Raw genomic sequence first — 20866 nt, forward strand, 5'->3', positions numbered from 1 at the left:
TATTTCCTCAGTTGTCCAAGGCTGTCCCTCCCCACTCTCACTGTCCTTGCCTTTAACTGGAATATCCTTTCTGAGCACCATGAAAAATCTGGTTCAAAGTCTTCCACTGTTCCTCAACTGTCCCACCATGTATCATGTGTTTCCAGTATACGCTAGCCAACTCTCCCTCATCCAGTTGTATTTCCCTTGCTTAGACATAATACACTGGTTTCGGAAGGACCTGCTGAGCCCTCCATCTGCATGGGAAATTCAGTCCTACTGTGATCTCCTTTTCCAAGTGGATCCCAAACTACCAGGTCGTTAATTTTACCTGTCTTATTGCACGAAACTAGATCTACGATAACATTTTCCCTTGTAGGTTCAAGGAAGCTATCGCGGATATATTTTATGAAGTCCTCAAGACTTCCTCCACCAACTTGATTCGCCCAATCTATGTGGAAGTTAAGTCCTCCAGGACAACTACCTTTCCATTCTTACATGCATCAGAGATGTTTATTATCTGTGCCACTGTAATGTTATTATGCTGTGGCCGATAGAGAACTCACGCCGGTGACATTTTCCCTTTACTCGTCCTAACCTCCACCCAGATGGACTCAACATTCTACTCCTTCGATCTCATACCGTTTCTGACGATCGGCCTGATCTCATGCTTCATTGAGAGCGCTACCCCACCTTCCCAAACGTTCTGCCTATCCTCATGCATTATCTGATTCCCTTGTATATTTAATTCCCAGTCATCTCTACCCTGCAACCACGTTTCTGTAATGGCCACTGAATCGTACCCATTTCTACTCATTTGTGCCACAAGTTCACTGACCTTGTTTCGAATACAGCTGGCATTCAGATAACGTGTCTTTCAGATTCTCTCAACCTTGGGGCCCCTTGAATTTGACTTTTCTGTACTCCATTCTTACTTTTCTCTTTTCTAACCTTTGTTTTAGTCTCTTATTTGCGGCCCTCTGTCTTTCTGCATGGATTCCCATCCCCCTGCCATATTAGATTTAACCTCCACAACATCACGAGCAAACAATCCCCTAAGGACATTGATCCCAGTCCTGCCCAGATGTGGATCGTCCGGTTTATTCAGGTCCCACCTTCCCAAAAACCGGTTTCAATGCCTCAGGAAATCCTAAACCCTCCCTCCTGCACAACTGCTCAAGCTGCATATTCCTCCAAACTGTACTGAAATTCCTACCATTACCAGCATATTCCTCCAAACTGTACTGAAATTCCTACCATGACCAGCTCCTGGCACAGATAGCAATCCTGAGGTTATTACCTTTGAGGTCCTACTTTGTAACTTATCTCCTGGCTCCCTAAATTCGGATTGCAGGAACTCATCCTGTTTATCACTATATTGTTGGGACCTACGTGCACCACGACAGTGATATGGTGGTTGTTCCTTGACGAGCAACTCGTCTTCTTAAACGTTCCTCATGAGGCACGAGTTTATACCTGACGTGGAAGCAGGGGGTTCAATTTTAACTAATATCTGAAACATGCATGAAAAACTGTGGCCTAAAGTGATGATAATCATGTCCTGCTGCTTGTCATAAACAACCACCAGGCCCAACAAATGATCTCAGACAGAAATCTGCCATTCTTACCCAGCCTTCCCTACCTGTGTGACTCCAGACCCACCCATGTTGTTGACATTAAACTGACTCTACAGATCAAGGTCAAGGACAATCAGGGGCCGACAACAATTGCGGGCGTTGTCATCAACGGCCCTGGCCCGTGAATGGAGAAGATTAAGAAGTCCGACACAGGACTCGGGCATGGAAATCTGATGCCTCCAATTCACAGCTGCCAAATGCAAAATTACTCAAATGGCTGCAAGACAAAATCCCCTCTTCTTAAATCAAAACCTGAGATCATGAATATAATACCAGGTACCAACCTGTTCATTCCTTGGGAAATTTTCATAGGTCTGCAATGTGTTCGCGGTGTTTGTGGCCAATGTGCCTATGGAAATAAAACACATTTAGCCACAGCAGCCAGATGCATCAGGAGAAGTTATTCAGCACAGAGGAAATCTATCCGGCTCCATTCACTGCACCAGCTATCAAATTACTTTCATGACCCCTCCCGGCTATGAGCAGATCAAGATACCTCCAGTAACTGAGACCATATTATGACCAAAATACAGAGAGATTCGCTTTGCATAAACTCGTATTCCCCTTCCCCACTCACATTCTAGTATTGAGTTGAAAAGTTCAACTTATTTAACTGGCAAAACGTGTAGCACAACAGCGGAATCAGTGACCGTTCATTAAGATGCATATATCCAGCTTATGTACCGGGTGACTCGCATTTCATCAGATCAATTCCCAGAGCTAGAGGAAATGTTATTCTTTCCATGGGTACAGCAACAGAGCAGATGAGAAGGAGTTCACTCACTCTTTCCTCCTGAAGTGATGCTCTTGCCATACTTCGCCTGGGGTGGACCTTTCACCCTGAATAAACATGAACAGGTCAAAAAGTGAATTCTGCAGGAAGTTCTTTCCTTAGACTGATGCATCGAGTCAGAACTGCTTCTGAAATCCAATTGACTAGCTTTCCAGTTATTCCTTGAAGCAATTCCAACTATCCGATGCCCTATTTCATCACTGCTCTACCTCAACAGCACTGACTGTGAAGTTGAATCGGGGAAGATTAAGTTATTTGGTCTGGCCATTTGGCCGGCAGTACACTTATTACCCTATAAAGCGTCACATTTACATCGTTATCCGCCACACGTCCGAACACGCCCTGTCCTACTTGATAACGAGACCGGAGGTGCAAATTTACCCACTGCTCCATTGTAACTGGAGTTTGGATTAATTAACGCATGATGTGTGGACAGAGGTTGGTTGTTATCGACAGAGTAAAAGTGAGTCATTGAAACCCCAAGAATCTCACAGAACTAGAAGCCTTTTGCAAGGAAGAATGGGCAAGAATCCCCCAAACAAGAATTGAAAGACTCTAAGCTGGCTCCAGAAAGCGTTTACAAGCTGTGACACTTGCCAAAGGTGGTGTTACTAAGTACTGACCATGCAGGGTGCCCAAACCTTTGCTTCGGGCCCTTCTCCTTTTTTGTTATTTTGAAACTTTAAAAGATGGAGAAAAAAATGTAATCTTACTTAAAATATTAAAGAAATGTGTCATCTTTAAATTTATGCCTTTTGGAAATCGGGTCATCTTTTACTCGCTTAGCTATTCACAGTATCAGAAATTTTGACCAGGGGTGCCCATATTTTTACATAGCACTGTATCTCCTCCCAGCTCCTGATACCCATTCTCGTTCTACCCCACTCTCACCTGCCTATCATCCTCTCTCTGGATACACCTATCACCCGTCAGCTCTTGCTCCACCTCTTCCCCTAACTTTTTAAACTGGCGATCTCCCCTCTTTCTTTCCAGTCCTCGGGAAAACTCTCGACCCGAAACATCAACCCTCCATTTCTCTCCACAGATGCGGCCTGACCCATTGAGATCCGCCAGCTCCTTTGTCTGTAACTTTCTCCATTAACCTCTAACATCGTAAATTCCACTTCATGCAATCAGTCCCTTTGGGGCCACGGGCTTCATGTTATTTCGTCTGATATGTCTGTTATGTGAATGGCACTGGTTCTGAGACTGTAATTTCGAGACCAGTTCTACGTGCATGATCTTGCAATAATTAAAGTTAGAAACAATATTCGGAAGAAAACGCATTTACCCGCCAGTTTTCCTTCCGATCAACCAACCACTCATTCCGCTGATCAGACCCACACCAAGTAGACCAAGGACGATGCCCGCGATGGCACCAGGGCAGAGGGTACAACAGGCATCTGTTAACGGTGCTAACACACACAAACAAAAAATTACATCAGGGAAACAAATTCCTTTCAGTAACAATGTGCATTTGTATGGCGAACACCTTTTTAAAATTAATTTATCAGGGTATATTTAGAATCGTATTTTGTCAAAATCGCTTTTCTCAAAACAGGAATATAACCTCATCTGTTCTGACCCTAAGTGGGGAGATTAAATCAATTGGGGGCTGGCGAATGGCGAAGTCGATTTACATTCTCTCCAGAACATTCAACGTTCCTGACAACATTAAGAAGTCTCATGACGGATCTTTCTTCGTGATTATCCAGTTTGAAATAAGAGGGGAGGGAGACAGGGGGATGTTCGGGCAAGGGAAATGTTTGGCCCTTTAATCAGCGGGAGTGAGTAGAACAAGCAGAGAAATATTCACTCACCTTGTGTGGTCACCGCAACAGTAAACTTACTAACCCAATCGGTAACACAGTTAATAACCCGACATGTATAATTCCCTCTGTAAACCAACTCCCTGACACAAGCGTGAGCTCCTGCCCTGTCTGGGGCGGACTGCTCCCGTTGTACCAGGCATATTCACCACAGGGGACTGACAGAGCGGAGCATGTTAATGTCAGATTTGTTCCAAGATTTGCATCAACTGGAGACTGCGGCAGAATTCTGACCACCTCTGACTCATCTATAAATCGAGAATATGTGTCGACTCTGTACTCAGATATATCAGATACAAACTAACGTTGTTATTTGCCTGCATACTCACAGTAAACTTGCACGTAGGTCTCTCCAGCTCCACTGCTGAAACTGTTGCTGACGATGCACTTGTATGTCCCTGCATCATTTCTATTCACACTAGTTATCGTTAGTTCAGAATTGTCGGGAGATGTAGATATTCTACCGGTTTTCTTGATGCGTTGGTTGTTTTTCAACCATGTCCGCGTCTGAACAGTGCCCAAGGCGTGACAGGTCAGTGCTATGGCATCGACGTTTTCCACTGGAGTGGAATCGTTGGTCGAGACAGTGATGTCAGACACGACCTCTGTAAATAAAATTGAAATGTCGTGATTCAGTTCCATCAGCCACTGTACATCACATTTCACCAGCTCATCGATACCCACCTCTTCACCTGCCTAATCTCCCGCTTCTCGAAACCGCTAACATCAAACATTTCTGATATAACAGAAAGGGTCTGAGCATTGATCCCTGTGGTACATCGCTGGTCACAGACATCCAATCAAAAATATGACCCATAACATATCCCCGGCCTCCTATCAACAAGCTAATTTTGAATGCATTGATAAAAATAAAGCACATGCAAATTTATTTCATGTCCTGATGGCGCTGCTGGAGGCAGTAATTTGTAAAGGGAAAAGAATTCAGGCAGTACCTTTCAAGGGACGTAAATTATATAGGAAAGATAAATCCAACTGGGAATTGCATTTGGAATGAGGTCATGATGAAAACTAGTGCAAGGTTCGAAAGTGTTGATTGCATTCACTATATAGTCACACTGAGAATCCTCACGGCATTACAAGCAGCAGTGGGTAACATGCCTTCAGTCTGGAGTTAATGCCACTTGAACCGGCAAACCCGGTGAAACCATCTCATGCTGTGTCTGTCAAGATGTGGCTCCTGATTCACAGAATCCATTCCAAATAAAGGTAAGGTCAGGATCCATGATGGTCGACCAAAGTAACTGATGCAACACAGTCGTCACTTCGCATCGATGCAAACCATCAGATGAATTATGGCACAGAGCATAGAAACAGTCCATTCAGCCTAAACAATCCGTGCTAATCTCTAAACTCGTCCTCACCGTCTTCGTCCAACTCTCTCGGTGTAATTATCGACTCCCATCGTCCTCAATGCTTTTCAACCTCTAACTAAATGCCACGACCGGTGGAACCATCCTCACAAACAAGGCTCAAGGACAACTTCTGTCTCGCTCTTATAAACTATTCAATGGTGCCCCAGCACGAGAATATCTCGTTTTTTTATTTATAGCGTGGTAAAAGGCCCTTCCGGCCCAACGAGTCCGCGCCGCCCATTTTAAACCCCATATTAACCTTCCCGTACGTCTTTTAGAATGTGGGAGGAAACCGGAGCACCCGGAGGAAACCCACGTAGACATTGGAGAGAACGTACAAACTCCATACAGACAGCGACGGGAGTCGACCCCTATCGCTGGCGCTGTAATAGCGTCGCGCTAACCACTACGCTACGGTGACGCCCCTCAATTGTCCTCACAATCTACCTCGTCATGACCTTGCACCTTACTGTCTACCTGCAATGCACTTTCTATGTAGCTGATATACTTTATTCTGCATTCCGTTATTGTTTTCCCTTGCACTACCTCGATGCACTGTGTAATGAATTGATCTGTATAAACGGAATGCGAGGCAGGTCATCACTTTACCTCGGAACATGAGACAATAATAATAATAATAATAAACCAACAAACCAGCATTTGGGGCACAGTTCTATCTGGGCGTGCAACACACTGACACTCAGATAATTTTTTCCCCTCAATTTCCCATTGATTTTTCTGCTGACTCTACAGTTGACGGTGTCCAGATCATCCTCTCCCAAGAAGGGGGATTCGTCCTCTTCACGTCCACTCCTTTCACCATGTTAAGTATTACAGGACTTCAAACTGGAACAGTAACAGTTACTCTCCGCACATGACTGCCTGACGCGCTCCGCTGCTTGTGATCAGACAACATTTTTAAAGGTCGCCCCTTGGCCTGCTTTTCACTCGAGAAAACAGACTCATCCTTTTGCTGGAGCTCAGAACAGTTAGTTTAATCAAATCTATGCCCCGGGGCAGGTTAATTTGACAAGGCTGAGGACGAGACTAAGGCGTCCATTTCCAGTTGTCCTGGGAGGCAAAGTGACCGACTGCACTCATCGTTTATCGGCCTCCGTCACTGACGTGATCAGTGTTGAGATTTTCATTTGACAGTACACGGGCAATAAGAGGTTTGAGACTGAGGGCTAAAACTGTTCGACATTTTCATTCCATAACTTCAACTGGAAAGACTTAACTGCAAATAATAAAAAGGGTCATTTCTAATTCGATCAGAAAAAGGAATTCCGAGTTGAATTTTCTTAATCAACACCCTTATTCTTCAACATGCAGAATTGTGGATAGTTACTGTATACTGAATCGATATTCTGATCAGATTCAGACGATTAGTTCAATCACCCAGTGTGCACCATCACCGTTGAACACATCACGACAGGAAGGGGAGAAATGGATCACCTACCGAGCACAATTATTTGCACGGTTGAGGCAATGTACCTTCCTGTCATACGGTTATAGGCCTGACAAGTGTAGTTCCCCATGTCCCCAACAGAAATAGTCTCAAGGATGAGCTGTTGCCCAGTTTGTAGATAGGATCCGTTCAGATACCAATCCAGATCAGCAGCTGGGCTCGACTGTGCGAAACATGTTGACGTGATGGTGCTTCCGGCAAAGCGAATAGCGGAGTCAGCGTCAGTGGTGACATGTGGACAATCCGGTCCGTCTAAAACAAACGCACAAAATGGATTGCGGTCATTTGCACAAACGGAAATTGCAACAGAGAAGCAGAGCGGGAGAGGAACAGGAGCCCATCACCACAGAGAGTGCACACCAACACGGATTCTATTAGTGCAAACAGAGCGCCAGTTTAATGGTCACCGTTACTGAGACTGGGCTTTTCATCTTGACGTTCCCGATTTGAACTTAAGTTCCCCAGCTACTGAGGTAGATTCGGACACGTCTCCCATTCGACTGTCCAATAATTCTGGCGTTGATCTAAAGAGGTCATCACTGTGCTACCGTCCCCACTTTCCCTCTCTCGGAACCCTGTGCCCAGCAGGACTGGCGATACACTGTTCAACGATTGATCTCTCGGGACACTTACAGTAAACATTAAGATAAAACGGGTCGCTTGTCCTTCCACTAATCAAGTTATCTGCACGGCAGCTGAACGGTCCATCTGTCCGTAACACTCGAGGAATAGTGAATGTGCTATTACCGGCACCCAGTTCAAACCTGCCACCAGGAATTATAACGATATTGTCTTGAAGCCACAGATAAGAGACCTCTGTGCCTGTTGCGATGCAGGTCAATATCACGGTGCGGTATTCTACTACGTCGGTGGCAGTGGATTGCATGATGGGTTTGGAAACAGGCTCTGTGAACACATGAGCTTAGTTAGTGCACAAGACTTGAAGACGCAAATCTGGAAGATTATAGATTCTGTTCCAAATCTGAAAGATGAATTTGCGCATCGACTGATTTACAATGCAGAATAAGAAAGCATTAAAAATACTTATATTCTACCGAGAGCGACATATCCGTTGAGCTAAGTATTGAGATGCAGATACTGCGCTGGAGACAGGTCACTTCTTTCGTCACCCACAGACCTGGATTTTATTTTAATTCTCTCGCCGGGGGTTGGGGGGTAGCCAATACTCCCAAAGTTATAGATTTATGCACCACCACACAAAGAGGCCCTTCGGCGCAACGAGTCAATGCCGACCAAGTTGTCTGGCCGAGCCTTTCCCGTTTGCCTGTCTGAACTTCTTTAGAACTTTGAAATTGTACCCGCCTCCACCACCTCCTCTGGCAGTTTGTTCCATATATCCACCAGCCTCTGTGTGATAAAGCTGTCCCTCAGGTCCTTTTCAAATCTTCCCACTCTCACCTTACACCGATGTCTTTTACATTTAGACTTCCCTACCCTGCTGACCACCCACCTTACTGACCACCCCCCTGGCTTTGGTCTCAGCCTATGCAGCCTCATCACTGAAAGAGCCACCCCCCCCCCCCATTCCTGTGACTTCCTCGTGAATCCTTTCTGTACCCTTCCCAGCTGAAGGACACCCTTCCTACAGCTGGGCGACCAGAACAAGACACGGTATTGCAAGTGCGCACTCACCAATATGACTTGGACAGCTGTAACATCACGTCCCAACTCCAATACTCAATGCCCTGACCGATGAAAGCAAGCACGCAAAGTGCCTTTTTCACCACCTTGTCTACCACTTTCAGGGACTATGTACATGTACACCTCGGTCTCTCTGTTCTACAACACTATCCTGGACCATGCCATTTACTGTGCAACTCCTGGTCTGGTTTAAATTACCAAAATGCAACACCTTGCATTTGAGTTCAGTTACATCTGCCTTTCCTTGGCCCATTTCCTCGGTTCATCTGGATCCTGTGGTAATTTAAGATAACTTTCTTCACTGTCCACATCACCAACATTGGTGTCGTCCGCAAATTTACTAACCACCTCCTGAACAGCCCTTTCCATCTCCCTGGGCGACAGACGCTGATCATCTCACATTCCTTCCCTTTATTCGCATCTGCTGACCTCCTGCATTTCTCTCCCAGGTAAAGTCGAGAGAGCTGCTAGACAACCACTGACGAGGCCCCCAAGCCAGGCTGGATAAACTGCTCCAACGGCGAGCGATAAATGTTGGTCTCAGCGCTCGGAAAACTGCCTATTTTTCTCAGCCTGCGATGGTATCAACAGCACACAAACCAGAGGACCGATGGGACCTCAGTTATCATCTTTATCACAAATCAAGTGTCGTGAGAAGTGCAGCGTTCACACGGCACCTCGGCAGAGGCGGCGCCGAGAGGCAGAAGTGGGGTTTGACGTTCCATCGCTCCACCTGATGCACTCAGCCAACTGCGCCTGCGCAAACTGACAAACCCCTCTGCTGTGAGCACCTCACATTGAACAGGCGGATGCGGGTGTCGGGAGTGAATGGCTTCAATAGACAAATTCCAGGTGTTCATTTATGAGGAGACAATTCATTTATAGAGCTGCTGCAATTCACGTTGGGCATTCGGTCCTTCAACCTCTGCTAACAAAACAAGAATGTTTTTGTCAATCCCCTTCCCCTTCCCGACAGATTTTCTGTCCATACTTTTATTAGACTGAATCGACACTATTTCCATCCCCTAATTTTAACTCACTGTCTCACCCAAACATACAACGGAGAACAGTATAGCACATGAACAGGCCCTTCGGCCCGCCATGGTGTGCGGAATCAATTAAACTAGTAATTAAACGTCGATGTAAACTGAGCCCTTCTGCTTGCACAATGTCCATATCCCTCCATTGTCTGCACATCCATATGCCTGTCCAAGAGCGTCGTAAATGACTCTCTCGTATCTGCCTCCACTACCACCTCTGGCAGCACATTCCAGGCACCCCCACACTCTGTGTAAAAAGTACTTCCCCGCACATCTCGTTTGATCTTACCACCACCAACCACCAACACCACCCCCCCCCCCCACACACACACACACACACACACACCTTAGATACATGTCCTCTGGTATTAGACATTTCGACCCTGGGAAATAGGATACCGGTTGTCTCAATGACTGTTCCTCTCATAATGTTGTAAATCTCTATCAGGTCTCCCCTCAGCCTGCGCCGCTCCAGAGGAAACAACCCAAACTTGTCCAACCTCTCCTTATATCATATGCCCTCTAATCCAAGAAGCGTCCTGATAAACCTCTTCTGCACCCTCTCCAAAGTCTCCATATCCTTTTCGTAATGGGGCGACTCGAACTGAATGCAATACTCCAGATGCGGCCTAAACAGAGTTTAAGAAACTGCAGCTTCCCTTCCTGACTCTTGAACTCAGTTCCTCGTCTAAGAAAGGCAAGTATGTCCTACTTCTTCATTATGACCCTACCAACTTGCGCAGCCACTGTCAGGGAGTTATGCACTTGGACCCCAAGATCCCTCAGTCGACCAACGCTGTTAATAGCCCTACCATTGAATGTGTACTGTCCCTTTACATTTGATCTCCTAAAGTGCAGCACCTCACCATTGGCCGAATTTAACTCAATCTGCCATTTCTCCGCCCAGATCTACAATTGATCTTCATCCCGCTGCATCCTTTGGCAAAGTTCCTCACTATCCACAATGTCAACAATCTTTGTATCTCTGCGAATTTACTAATCCACCAATCCACGTTTTCATCCAAGATACATCGATCTGTGCAGCACACAACCGGTCACGGAACTCCAGCTAGAATCGGTTCCATAGACCACTCCCTGCTGTTATCTATGGGCAAGCCAATTCTGAATCCAAACGGCCAAGTCAAAGTGGATTCCACGCGTCTCAATATTCTTGAAAAGCCGACCATGTGATACCATGTCAAATGCCTCACTAAAATCCATGTAGACAGCCTCTACAGCCCTACCCTCATCAATCACCTTTGTCACCTCCTCAGAAAACACAATGAAGACAGTAAGACACGATTTGACATGCACAAAACCATGCAGACCGTCCCTAATTAGGCCATGGTTTTCCAAATTCTCGAAGATCTCATACCTTTGAATCCTCTCCAACAGCTGCCCACACAATGACGTGAGACTCACCGGTCTGTAATTACCAGGATTATCCACAGTTCCCTTATTAAACAATAGAAAAACATTGTCTACTCGCCAGTCCTCCGGGACCTGCCTGTAGCTGGAAAGGATACGAAGATCTTGGTCAAGAGTCCCGCAATATCATCTCTTGACTCTCTCAATAAACTGGGGTATATACATCAGGTCCTGGGGACATCCACCTTAATTTCTTCCAAGCGACCCAACACTACCTCCTCCCCTCCTCCTTAATCTCAAAATGCCCTCGCATATTAGCACTCTCCACAGTGATATCACCATCATCCACGCCCTTCTCCTTGCTAAATACAGAAACAAAGTATTCACTTACAACTGTGATGTTGTTCCTCATTGATAGTGCCTGCCTCCTCCCCCCCCCCCCACACACACACACACAATCACACAATACTCTTTTAGTCTCTGCATTGTCCACAACATCATAGTTCCGTGTATTGATTCATGCTCCATGTTTATCACCCATACCCCTTACACTCATGGCATTGAAATAAACGCACCATTCCGTCCGTCCCATCGTGTCTATTACCATGATCCTGCCTGTCCTTCGTTACAGAGTTACTGGTTATGACACTTTGGTCTAAGTCTTCCACTTTATTACCTGGTACTCTGCTTCCCATCCCCCCGCCAAACCAGTTTAAAGACTCCCACGCAGCACTTGCGAACCTCCCGGCCAGTATATCGGTTCCCCTCCAGTTAAGGTCACCCGTCCCTCTTGTGCCGGTTGTCCCTGCCCCAGAAGAGATTCCAATGACCCAAGAACCTGAAACCCTGCCCGATGAATCAGCTCCTCATCCACACATTAATCTGGTCTACCATTCAATACCTGTCCTGACTAGCAGCTGATCCAGAGTAATCCAGAGATCACTACCTTCGAGGTTCTGCTCTTCAGTTTCTTTCGTAACACCATATCTACACTGAGCAGGACGTCTTCCCCCTTTCTTCCTAGAATGATGTCAATGTGCAACACGATATTTGGCTGCTCACCCTCTTGCTTGAGAATGTTCTACAGCGCTCTGAGACATCCTTGACTCTGGAACCCGGGAGACAAAACACCGTCGTGGCCTTCCTTTTGCAGCCACAAAATCTCTTGTCTGTCAACTATCGCAATTGGACTTCACCCTCCCCGCTAAGCCTCAGAGCCGGCCACATCACCGATGACCTGCCTGCTGCGGAATACGGAAAAGAAAGGACTTTCAGGTACTAGGGTTCAAAATCGACCTGGGGGAATGTCAACGAAATGGTCTTCAGCATTCCACATGAATAAAGAAGTGCAGATCAATTCAATACAGACAAGGGTCACTTGGCAATGAGAATGATGATTGAAAAATACAGGTCAGCACAGAGGAGAATTTCTAACGCACACATGATTAATCCAAACCCATCAATATAACCTTTCTTTACCGGCAATGAAACAAAGTGCAAAGTAAGTATCGATGTTGTTAAACTAATTAAAGTTGTTATCACACACAACAAACAAACTCATATTGGCTATTATCATAGGAACGTCCGTTGCAAGCCCAAAGCTGTATACTAATACCTCGAGGATACTTTGCTCAAAACTAGGCTATACCATACCAGGTGCTGAAAGTGTATCAACAAATACACTGTCTCTGACTTTACATTACAGAACTCCGACTCATCCACCACCTCTCGATATAATACATACCTAGGACGAGAAAGTCTCGTTTTGTTAAACTCGATCGTTTGGTTAGATTATTAAACGCCTCACAAGTGTAACTGCCAGTTTCATTCATGGATAAGTCTACAAGAAATAGGCGCTGTCCAATTTGTTGAAGAGATGAACCATTGAAATACCACTGGAATTCAGCAGCGGGGTTCGATACAGCTGAACACGAAAAAAATACGTTTGACCCGGTACCGTGCGCGGCATGTTCTGGGCTGACGGAAATGGTTAGATTTTCCGGTCCATCTAAAACAAATACACAGTCGTTTTACAGAATGTCACCCAGGATTCTAAACCACATCGCCATCCCGTCACCAGGCAACTCCATCCGTCTCAATACAGAGAAGCCACTGCACCACTCAGGCTATCCATTCCCAAATGATCACACTCAGAACAGAAGAAATCGGTATGGAAACACCACCTTTCAGCAGATGATGGCCACTTGCACAAACTATGATGCAATCTGCTCTGCCAGACAAGTGCAGAGTTATCTGGACATCATACTTGCTGTGAAGTCAGCAAGTTCTGGAGGACAGTGGCCGGTACGACCTTTATCCTGAGGGGGCAGCTGTCGTCATGGTGAAAAGCCACCTGGCAGAGAAGGGGCTGTTTCTGCTCGGAAGGATGGTGGGGCAACGTTTGCTTTTGGTGCAACCTCCCGACTCTCCAGTGAGGATTACAAACGACTCTTGTGCGTAGAACATAAAATGGAAAACCGTTGTTTTTCCCTTGCTTTATTCCTGCACCACTCCTGCATTTCTCCCGACATAACAAGGTAAATGAATTGACGACAGGACCTGCTTTGTATTGAATTCATTAATTTGTGTGTTGCAGGATCGTTTGCAAATTTTGTCTCTCAACAGCTTTAATTCTATCCAAAATCAATAAGGCTCAACATCAACATTTATGAAACTACGGGACTTATTTTGAAACTTGTCTAGTTCATTTATGCCCTTCAGGAAAACAAATAAGCTGCAGGACACAATCAGAATCCATCCGTGATCCCAATCCACCCTTTCTTCTCAATCGAGGCTGATTGGACAGGACAATGTTTTCGTCTTCATTTCTCCAGGGGAATCAACCATCACTGCTTGGACCAACATTCATTGTTCATTCTTAATTTCTTCCGGATTAAGTGTTAGCAAAGAGCCGCCAACATTGATGAGCCTGAAGCCATGTTGAGGACAGGCATGTTACTGAGGACAGATTCCCTTCCCCGAGGACAATAGTGAAGACAATGTTTGTAACCACTTTCCTGCAAATCCCTGACCTCCACTATGGCCACAGTATGTTATTCCTCTCACGTCCGTGTGGATTTAGCAAGTTTTCCCTAGGAAAGTTTTGACTTTGCCCGGGTGCTCCGGTTTCCTCCCACAGTCAAATACGTTTAGGTTGGTTGATGAATCGGTCAGGGCGAATTGTCCACAGTGTGTATCTGAGTAGAAGAATCTTGAGATTCTACCACTCAGATACACAATCAGAAAATTGTTGATCAGAATGTGCGGAGAATTAAAAGATGACATTAAAGAAAAATCTGTGTAATGAAATAAATAAAAGTACGTTCAGGGAAACGCATCAAAATTAACTGAAAACATTGAATAAAATTTCGAAACAAGTAACTTTGCCATTAAATCAGGATCCAAGGACCTGCATCTGACGGTACTATTTTGACGCCTTATTTTGAAGAGTGAATTTGACAATTGTATGTTTTTTGGTTTTATTTTGTGGGTTACACGTTCCTTGGAACATGGCTTGTCCTCTGGTTGTCTGCCAAGTTGAAGACGGGCTTGAGGGCTGAAATGTAGATTGTTTCCACACCAACGCGCGCAGTTATACAGAAACAGCCAAAGGAAACTAACAGATATTAATCAAAGGAAGAAACGTTCACGTGGACATAGTTCCATGGTCGTAAGGATGGATTTGGTCAATACAGATATTAAAATAGCCTGAAAAGGAGAAAACGGAATTTTCTCCCGCTCCCCATCGACCAATTGGTTGAAATTATTCAATCGAACCTCATGCCAGTGAAACCCAGTACATTCGCAGAGATATGATTCAATATTTCACACACTGTTAGATCACACGGAACACCACAGTGGCACTTACAGCGAATGTTTAGTAGAAATGGATCGCTGGTGTTCCTATTCACCAAGTTGTACGCATCGCAGGTGAATTCCTCGTCCGATTTCAGCACCCCAGAGATCGTCAAGTGCTGTTGTTGGAACTCAGGGTAATCCTACCGCCAGCGCTAACTGTCTTATTGTTCATAAACCACAGATACGAAACATCCGTCCCATTTGCGGTGCACGTCAAGCTAACTGTGTCATTGTATTATACTGGGTTGGTGTCATTGGATGTAATAACGGGCTTAGAAACAGGTTATGTTAAAACACAGCAGATCATGAAATACTTGTAATATAATGTGCAGGAAGTATATCCCCAAAGAATATGTATCACATGAAGCAACATACTGCAGATACTGCAAATCAGAGACGAAAACACAGAATGTTGTAAATACTCATATTAGACCAGTCAGCGGCGCTGGGGAGGGAATCCCCGTTAAACATTCAGGTGGCCGATTGAGAACTGAACATCGGCTGCCACTTGGAGAAACATTGCATTTTCATAAACTCGGTGTGAAATAAAGCAAAAGTTCTTATCGCTTGAAGACCATGACAATTCACCATTGAAATAAGTGAGACACAAGTGTGAGCAGACAAACGAGTAGGGGCTCTGAAACACAATTACTTTACAGCCTCAGTTAATAATGTCGTTGACAAAACTAAAGTTCGCCACAGGGACGGCAGAACAGCTCCACATCCTTGATACATTGCGCATTCTAATCATCATCATTGTTGTCATGGTACAGTACTGTGGTTTGCTGTTAGTTTTGAATACATAATCAACAGCGGGCGGTTACATTTCCCCATTCCTGCACTTCACAATGCTCAAGCAAACAATCACGTACATGTAAACAAACCTGAGCCCCACAGACTCCGTGTAAATCAAACCATCCAACATGAAGCCTCCTGGTCAGATTCATAATTTGCAGGTTTCATTGTACATGTTGGTGTAATTGGCCAATTGAGCAGGAACAAGTAATGTTGTGGGTAATTCCATGGAGATCGTGACTTAACACTTGGTGTCAAATATCCTCAGCCATTTCTAACAATGGATGAGCGAGGGAACACATGATCCGTCAATGATTGACAGAAAACTAAAGAAGCATAATCCTGGATCATGGCGCTATCCATCAACTTTCCCGGGTGGAATCAAACCCACATTGTTTTGACATGCACGTTTAAAAATGTAACCAAGATGTCATGCATGGTTTAGAAAGTTCGTATAAGATTTCTAAATCTGAAAACAAGGAAATTGAATGACTTCATTTCCATTCCAGTCCTTAGGTTTGGAAATAATTAATAAGTATTCACTGCCTGTGGCAGTTACAGTCAGACAATGTTTGGAATGTGAGGTCGCATTTCCCTCTTTCACCAGCACAGAACTATACCCGGCACAACGCATCCTCTATCAGGCCTCAACACTCAAGATGTGGGGCGTGTTTTATTCTCTTTCTCTCTTTACACTATCGTTCTTAAAGCCCAATGAGGGCACCGGGAAAATTCTGGTGGTTCTCTGGCCCATCACGGCCTGCAGGAGCAAGACAAGAACAATCACAATAAATGAATAATTGAACCCAGATCCAGGCAATCCTGTGCACCTGGTGCGCCGATCATTTTGCAATCACGAAGCTGAGGAACTACTCGGGTGTACGGACAGAGCAATGGAACGCAGGACATGTAAAGACCTGTCTAATGGGAGGATATTCTGGTCAGACCACGCACCGAGTTCATAACAGTCAGAACCCCGATAGGAATCCACTCATCCAATCATCTCCATTCCAGCTGACGACGAACTACTCAGGCTCGCCCCGTTTCCCAGTTCACATCCTACGAGCCCGTGTCGGCCCCGAGTTCCTGCCTCACCGCTGGGTTAAATATGCTCAAATATTCGTCAAAAAGCCATGTCGGTCGCAAGGTGTCAATTGCCGTAATGTGTACGTGAGCGGTAGTTTCTGGGGGTAAGTTGGTGGGAATGTGGGGAGAATAGAATGGGGTAAATAGAAAGAGGTGCTTGGTGGTCGGCACAGACTAGGTGGGCCGAAGGGCCTGTTTCCGTGCTGCATGGCTCCATGACTCTACCCCCCTCCACAATCCTGCCTCAATTCTCCTCCCAGTTGAATTTTCTACTCATAGAACAAAATCTTTCTGTGGGCATTTGATGATTCCAACACTGCGGCCTTTTCTGTTGGAACGAAAACAAATCTAATTTCTTCGATCTTACTTCACTGTGAAACTTCAGCAATTCCTCCCAATTCCTTTTCGCAGCATCCAGTGTTGTCACTTCATTCCTGCTCTGTGAGGACAAGAACTGTACACTGTGCTCCTTCTGTGCACAAGCTGATGATTTGCACAGGTCTAGTGTGACTTTCCCACTCACACATTCGATGTTACAGAGTCATGGAGTTCTGCAGAAACAGACCACGTTCTGGCCAATAACTGCAAGTCTCCAGTGTGCTTTCAGAACCACTTCATCTACCTCCTCATCTACCATCTATGGGCATGCACTCCCGGTCCCTTCGGTCCCAGTTCACAGGAATCACACAACAGAGATGAGATCTGGGTAATACGGCCGAGGTCATGGGGAAACCAAAGAACTAACTGACAGAGAAATTGCACGACGCCTTTATTTCCAGCGAAAACCAACGTACGTCTGACGTTGTTTGTCACTAGAATCAACGGCCCAATTCACAGAACAGTGTAGTTGGGTTACACGGTGCTACCGGGCTGAGACGGACGTTGAGCGTCTCTGTGCTGGATACCCCACGATACAATCAGACGCCTGCACAAACTAGGAAGCGTGGCCCTTGAGTGAATGAACGCTGCAGAGCCGGATGGGAACGCCGTCCCAGGGGAGCATGGACGTGCTGATGAAGGGCAATGCCCAAAGGGAGAGGAAGGAAACATAAGACAGATACTGGGAAACTGAATTGCGAACAGAAAATGCAGGTAATGCTCAGTAGATCAGGCAGCGTCTGCAGGGGTGGGTTACAGGTTTCTGATTATTTCTCAGAACCATAAAGTCAGAAACAAGCCTCACGTCGAGAGAGAAGGGGTGGAAACGACAGAGGGGTGTGTCTATGATGGGGCGGAGATCACGGTTGCCTGGGGAACCCCCGGGGTCTTCAAAGAGCCGAGGTAGCTAGTGAGGTTCCACAGATGGTTTCTGCTGTTTTGTTGCCAAACACTCTCCAGGCCTGTCAGGGACACTTCTGCCAGGGAGCTGTCAGGGAGACCTCACTAAAGTGCTGAGTGTCTTGGAACCATAGAACCATAGAAAAATACAGCACGGTAAACAGGCCATTCGGCCCTTCTAGTCTGTGCCGAAACTTTATTCCGCTCGTCCCATTTACCTGCACCCAGTCCATAACCCTCCAGACCTCTCCCGTCCATGTATCTATCCAATTTACTCTTAAAACTTAAAAGTGAGCTCGCATTTACTACATCAGATGGCAGCCCCTTCCATGCTCCCACCACTCTTTGAGTGAAGAAGTTCCCCCTAATGTTCTCCCTAAACCTTTCCCCTTTCACCCTAAGGCCACGTCCTCTCGTACGTATCTCTCCTAATCAAGGTGGAAAGAGCCTACTCGCATTTATTCTGTCTGTACCCTCCCTCATTTTGTAAACCTCTATCAAATCTCCCCTCATTCTTCTACGCTCCCAAGGCATAAAGTCCTAACCTGTTCAATCTCTCCCTGTAACTCAACTCCTGAAGACCCGGAAACATTCTAGTAAATCTACCCTGCATTCTTTCAAACTTACTGATATCCTTCCTATAGTTAGGTGACCAGAACTGCACACAGTACTCCAAATTTGGCCTCACCAATGTCTTATATAACCTCACCATAACATCCCAGGTCCTATACTCAATACTTTGATTTATAAATGCCAGGATGCCAAAAGCCTTTTTTACAACCCTGTCTACCTGTGACGCTACTTTCAGGGAATTATGTATCTGAACTCCCAGATCCCTTTGTTCCTCCGCACTCCTTAGTGCCCTACCATTTACTGTGTATGTCCTTCCAAAATACAACACCTCCCACTTGTCTGCATTAAATTCCATCTGCCATTTTCTTGCCCATTTTCCAGTTGCTCCAGATCCCTCTGCAAGGTTTGAAATCATTCCTCGCTGTCCACTACGCCTCTAATCTTAGTGTCATCAGCAAATTTGCTGATCCAATTTACCACATTATCATCTAGATCATTGATATAGACAACAAACAACAATGGTCCCAGCACAGATCCCTGAGGCACACCGCTAGTCACAGGCCTTCAGTCTGAGAAACAATTGTCCACTATCACTCTCTGTCTTCTCTCACACAGCCAATTTCCAGTCCAGTTTACAACCTTTCCATGGATACCCAGTGTCTGAACCTTCTGAACTAACCTCCCAAGTAGGCCTTGTCAAAGGCCTTACTAAAGTCCCTGTTGACAACATCCACAGCCTTCCCTTTATCTACTTTCTTGGTAACCTTTCTTGGTCTTCTCTAATGCTTGTGTATTGGAGGAAGTTGGATAACTCCTGGTCCCCGAGAGACGTCTCCTCCAGGTTGGAAAATAGTTCAAGTCAGCTGACCTTGATCCTGGGGTTCAGCTGCTCTCGATAAACGAATGCAGCAATGCGAAGCAGACACTGAGATGTGGCAGAGATTAACTCGGCATCCTGGAATGATGCAGAGATCAGGACACGAGAGTGCCGGTGACCCGGACCTCCCGCGGAGCAGCTCACCTGCGATTTTGTGTTTGAGGGGTGAGTTGGTCACAGACCTCAGTGAGGATTAAGTTTGAGAGCGAGGCCCTCAAATTGCACGCTTTCGGTGGTACTGAGGCCAAGAAAACCCGGAACATCACCGAGTTTCTCTCACCTTTCAGCTCACTGAGGTTAAAACTTTCTCTGGGGGCAAACATTGGCGATTCACCAGAGGGACGTCATTTAGCGGGCCGCAAAATCCCGCCGACACTTCCCATGGTGTTCGGGGCCGAAATCACGTTGAAATGAGGGGACTTTGGAGAGCGGAGGACCAAGTGTAACTGGCTGTAGTTCTCTGCAGTTTGTATTTTAACAATGGCACAGTCACAGAGAGCAGAGAGACGAGCGGTCTGAAAAGAAGGATCGGCCATCTTCACACGGCGCCGCTTTCTGCACCCATAGGCACCCTCTCCCCGAATCCGACCGGCCGGCCGATGCCTGTTCGGGAGGGACCCCAAACTGAATCGAATACGGATCTATCCTATCCATTCGATATAATTTCTCTTTCCGAAAAAGTGAATTCTCCAACAATTGAGTTAGATAGTAAAGGTTAAATTGTATTCATTCACACAGGAATAAAATTAAAATAAAAGTCCGGAAATAATGATTGAACAGGACCAACGTCTCACTCACCAAGGACCCGCAGAGTAATGGTCGCTGAAGCTGAAGAGCCGCTCTTTGTAAGCATGTTCACGATGTACTCCCCGCTGTCAGACATGTTGACCGACCTCAGCAGGAGAGATCCGTTGGAGCTGAATAACTCAGCCCGTGATTGGTACCCACTACCATAGACCACATTTGCATTGATCCACTGGAGGACTAATTTCCCATAGAAAGCCCAGCTCCCACTGGTGACCTCGGCCGACGGCCGCACTGAAAATAACGCATTTCCTCCGACGGTCACATTGATCCGGCTGTGTTCTGCGTGGACGGTAAAAACCTGAGACTCACCTGAGGAAGAGAAATTCGTGTGAGGGAAAAGCGAAAGAAACGGAGCGACTCGAGAGTTTGCACTTAGCTCAATAATTAGATCGTCTCTGGGAAGCTCATCTGCTTTTCTACAACCATCCGCCGCTGTGGTGATT

The 20866-nt window shown here is 45.8% G+C and overlaps 1 protein-coding gene across 2 annotated transcripts in view; it reads right to left on the minus strand.

Moving 5' to 3' along the window:
- The window catches only part of LOC127587236 (carcinoembryonic antigen-related cell adhesion molecule 1-like), a 37780-nt gene that overhangs the window by 4443 nt on the left and 12471 nt on the right, over positions 1-20866 (minus strand). For both annotated transcript variants that reach the window (XM_052045500.1, XM_052045501.1), the window contains exons 2-8: positions 20415-20732; positions 7713-7985; positions 7071-7331; positions 4568-4843; positions 3701-3824; positions 2401-2456; positions 1901-1965 (exon numbers count right to left, since the gene is read on the minus strand). In XM_052045500.1, coding sequence (XP_051901460.1) covers positions 1901-1965; positions 2401-2456; positions 3701-3824; positions 4568-4843; positions 7071-7331; positions 7713-7985; positions 20415-20732 — 1373 coding nt within the window. The remainder of the gene's footprint in view (positions 1-1900; positions 1966-2400; positions 2457-3700; positions 3825-4567; positions 4844-7070; positions 7332-7712; positions 7986-20414; positions 20733-20866) is intronic.

The sequence above is a fragment of the Pristis pectinata genome, chromosome 39, assembly GCF_009764475.1.
Source record: "Pristis pectinata isolate sPriPec2 chromosome 39, sPriPec2.1.pri, whole genome shotgun sequence".
Taxonomy (NCBI): domain Eukaryota; kingdom Metazoa; phylum Chordata; class Chondrichthyes; order Rhinopristiformes; family Pristidae; genus Pristis; species Pristis pectinata.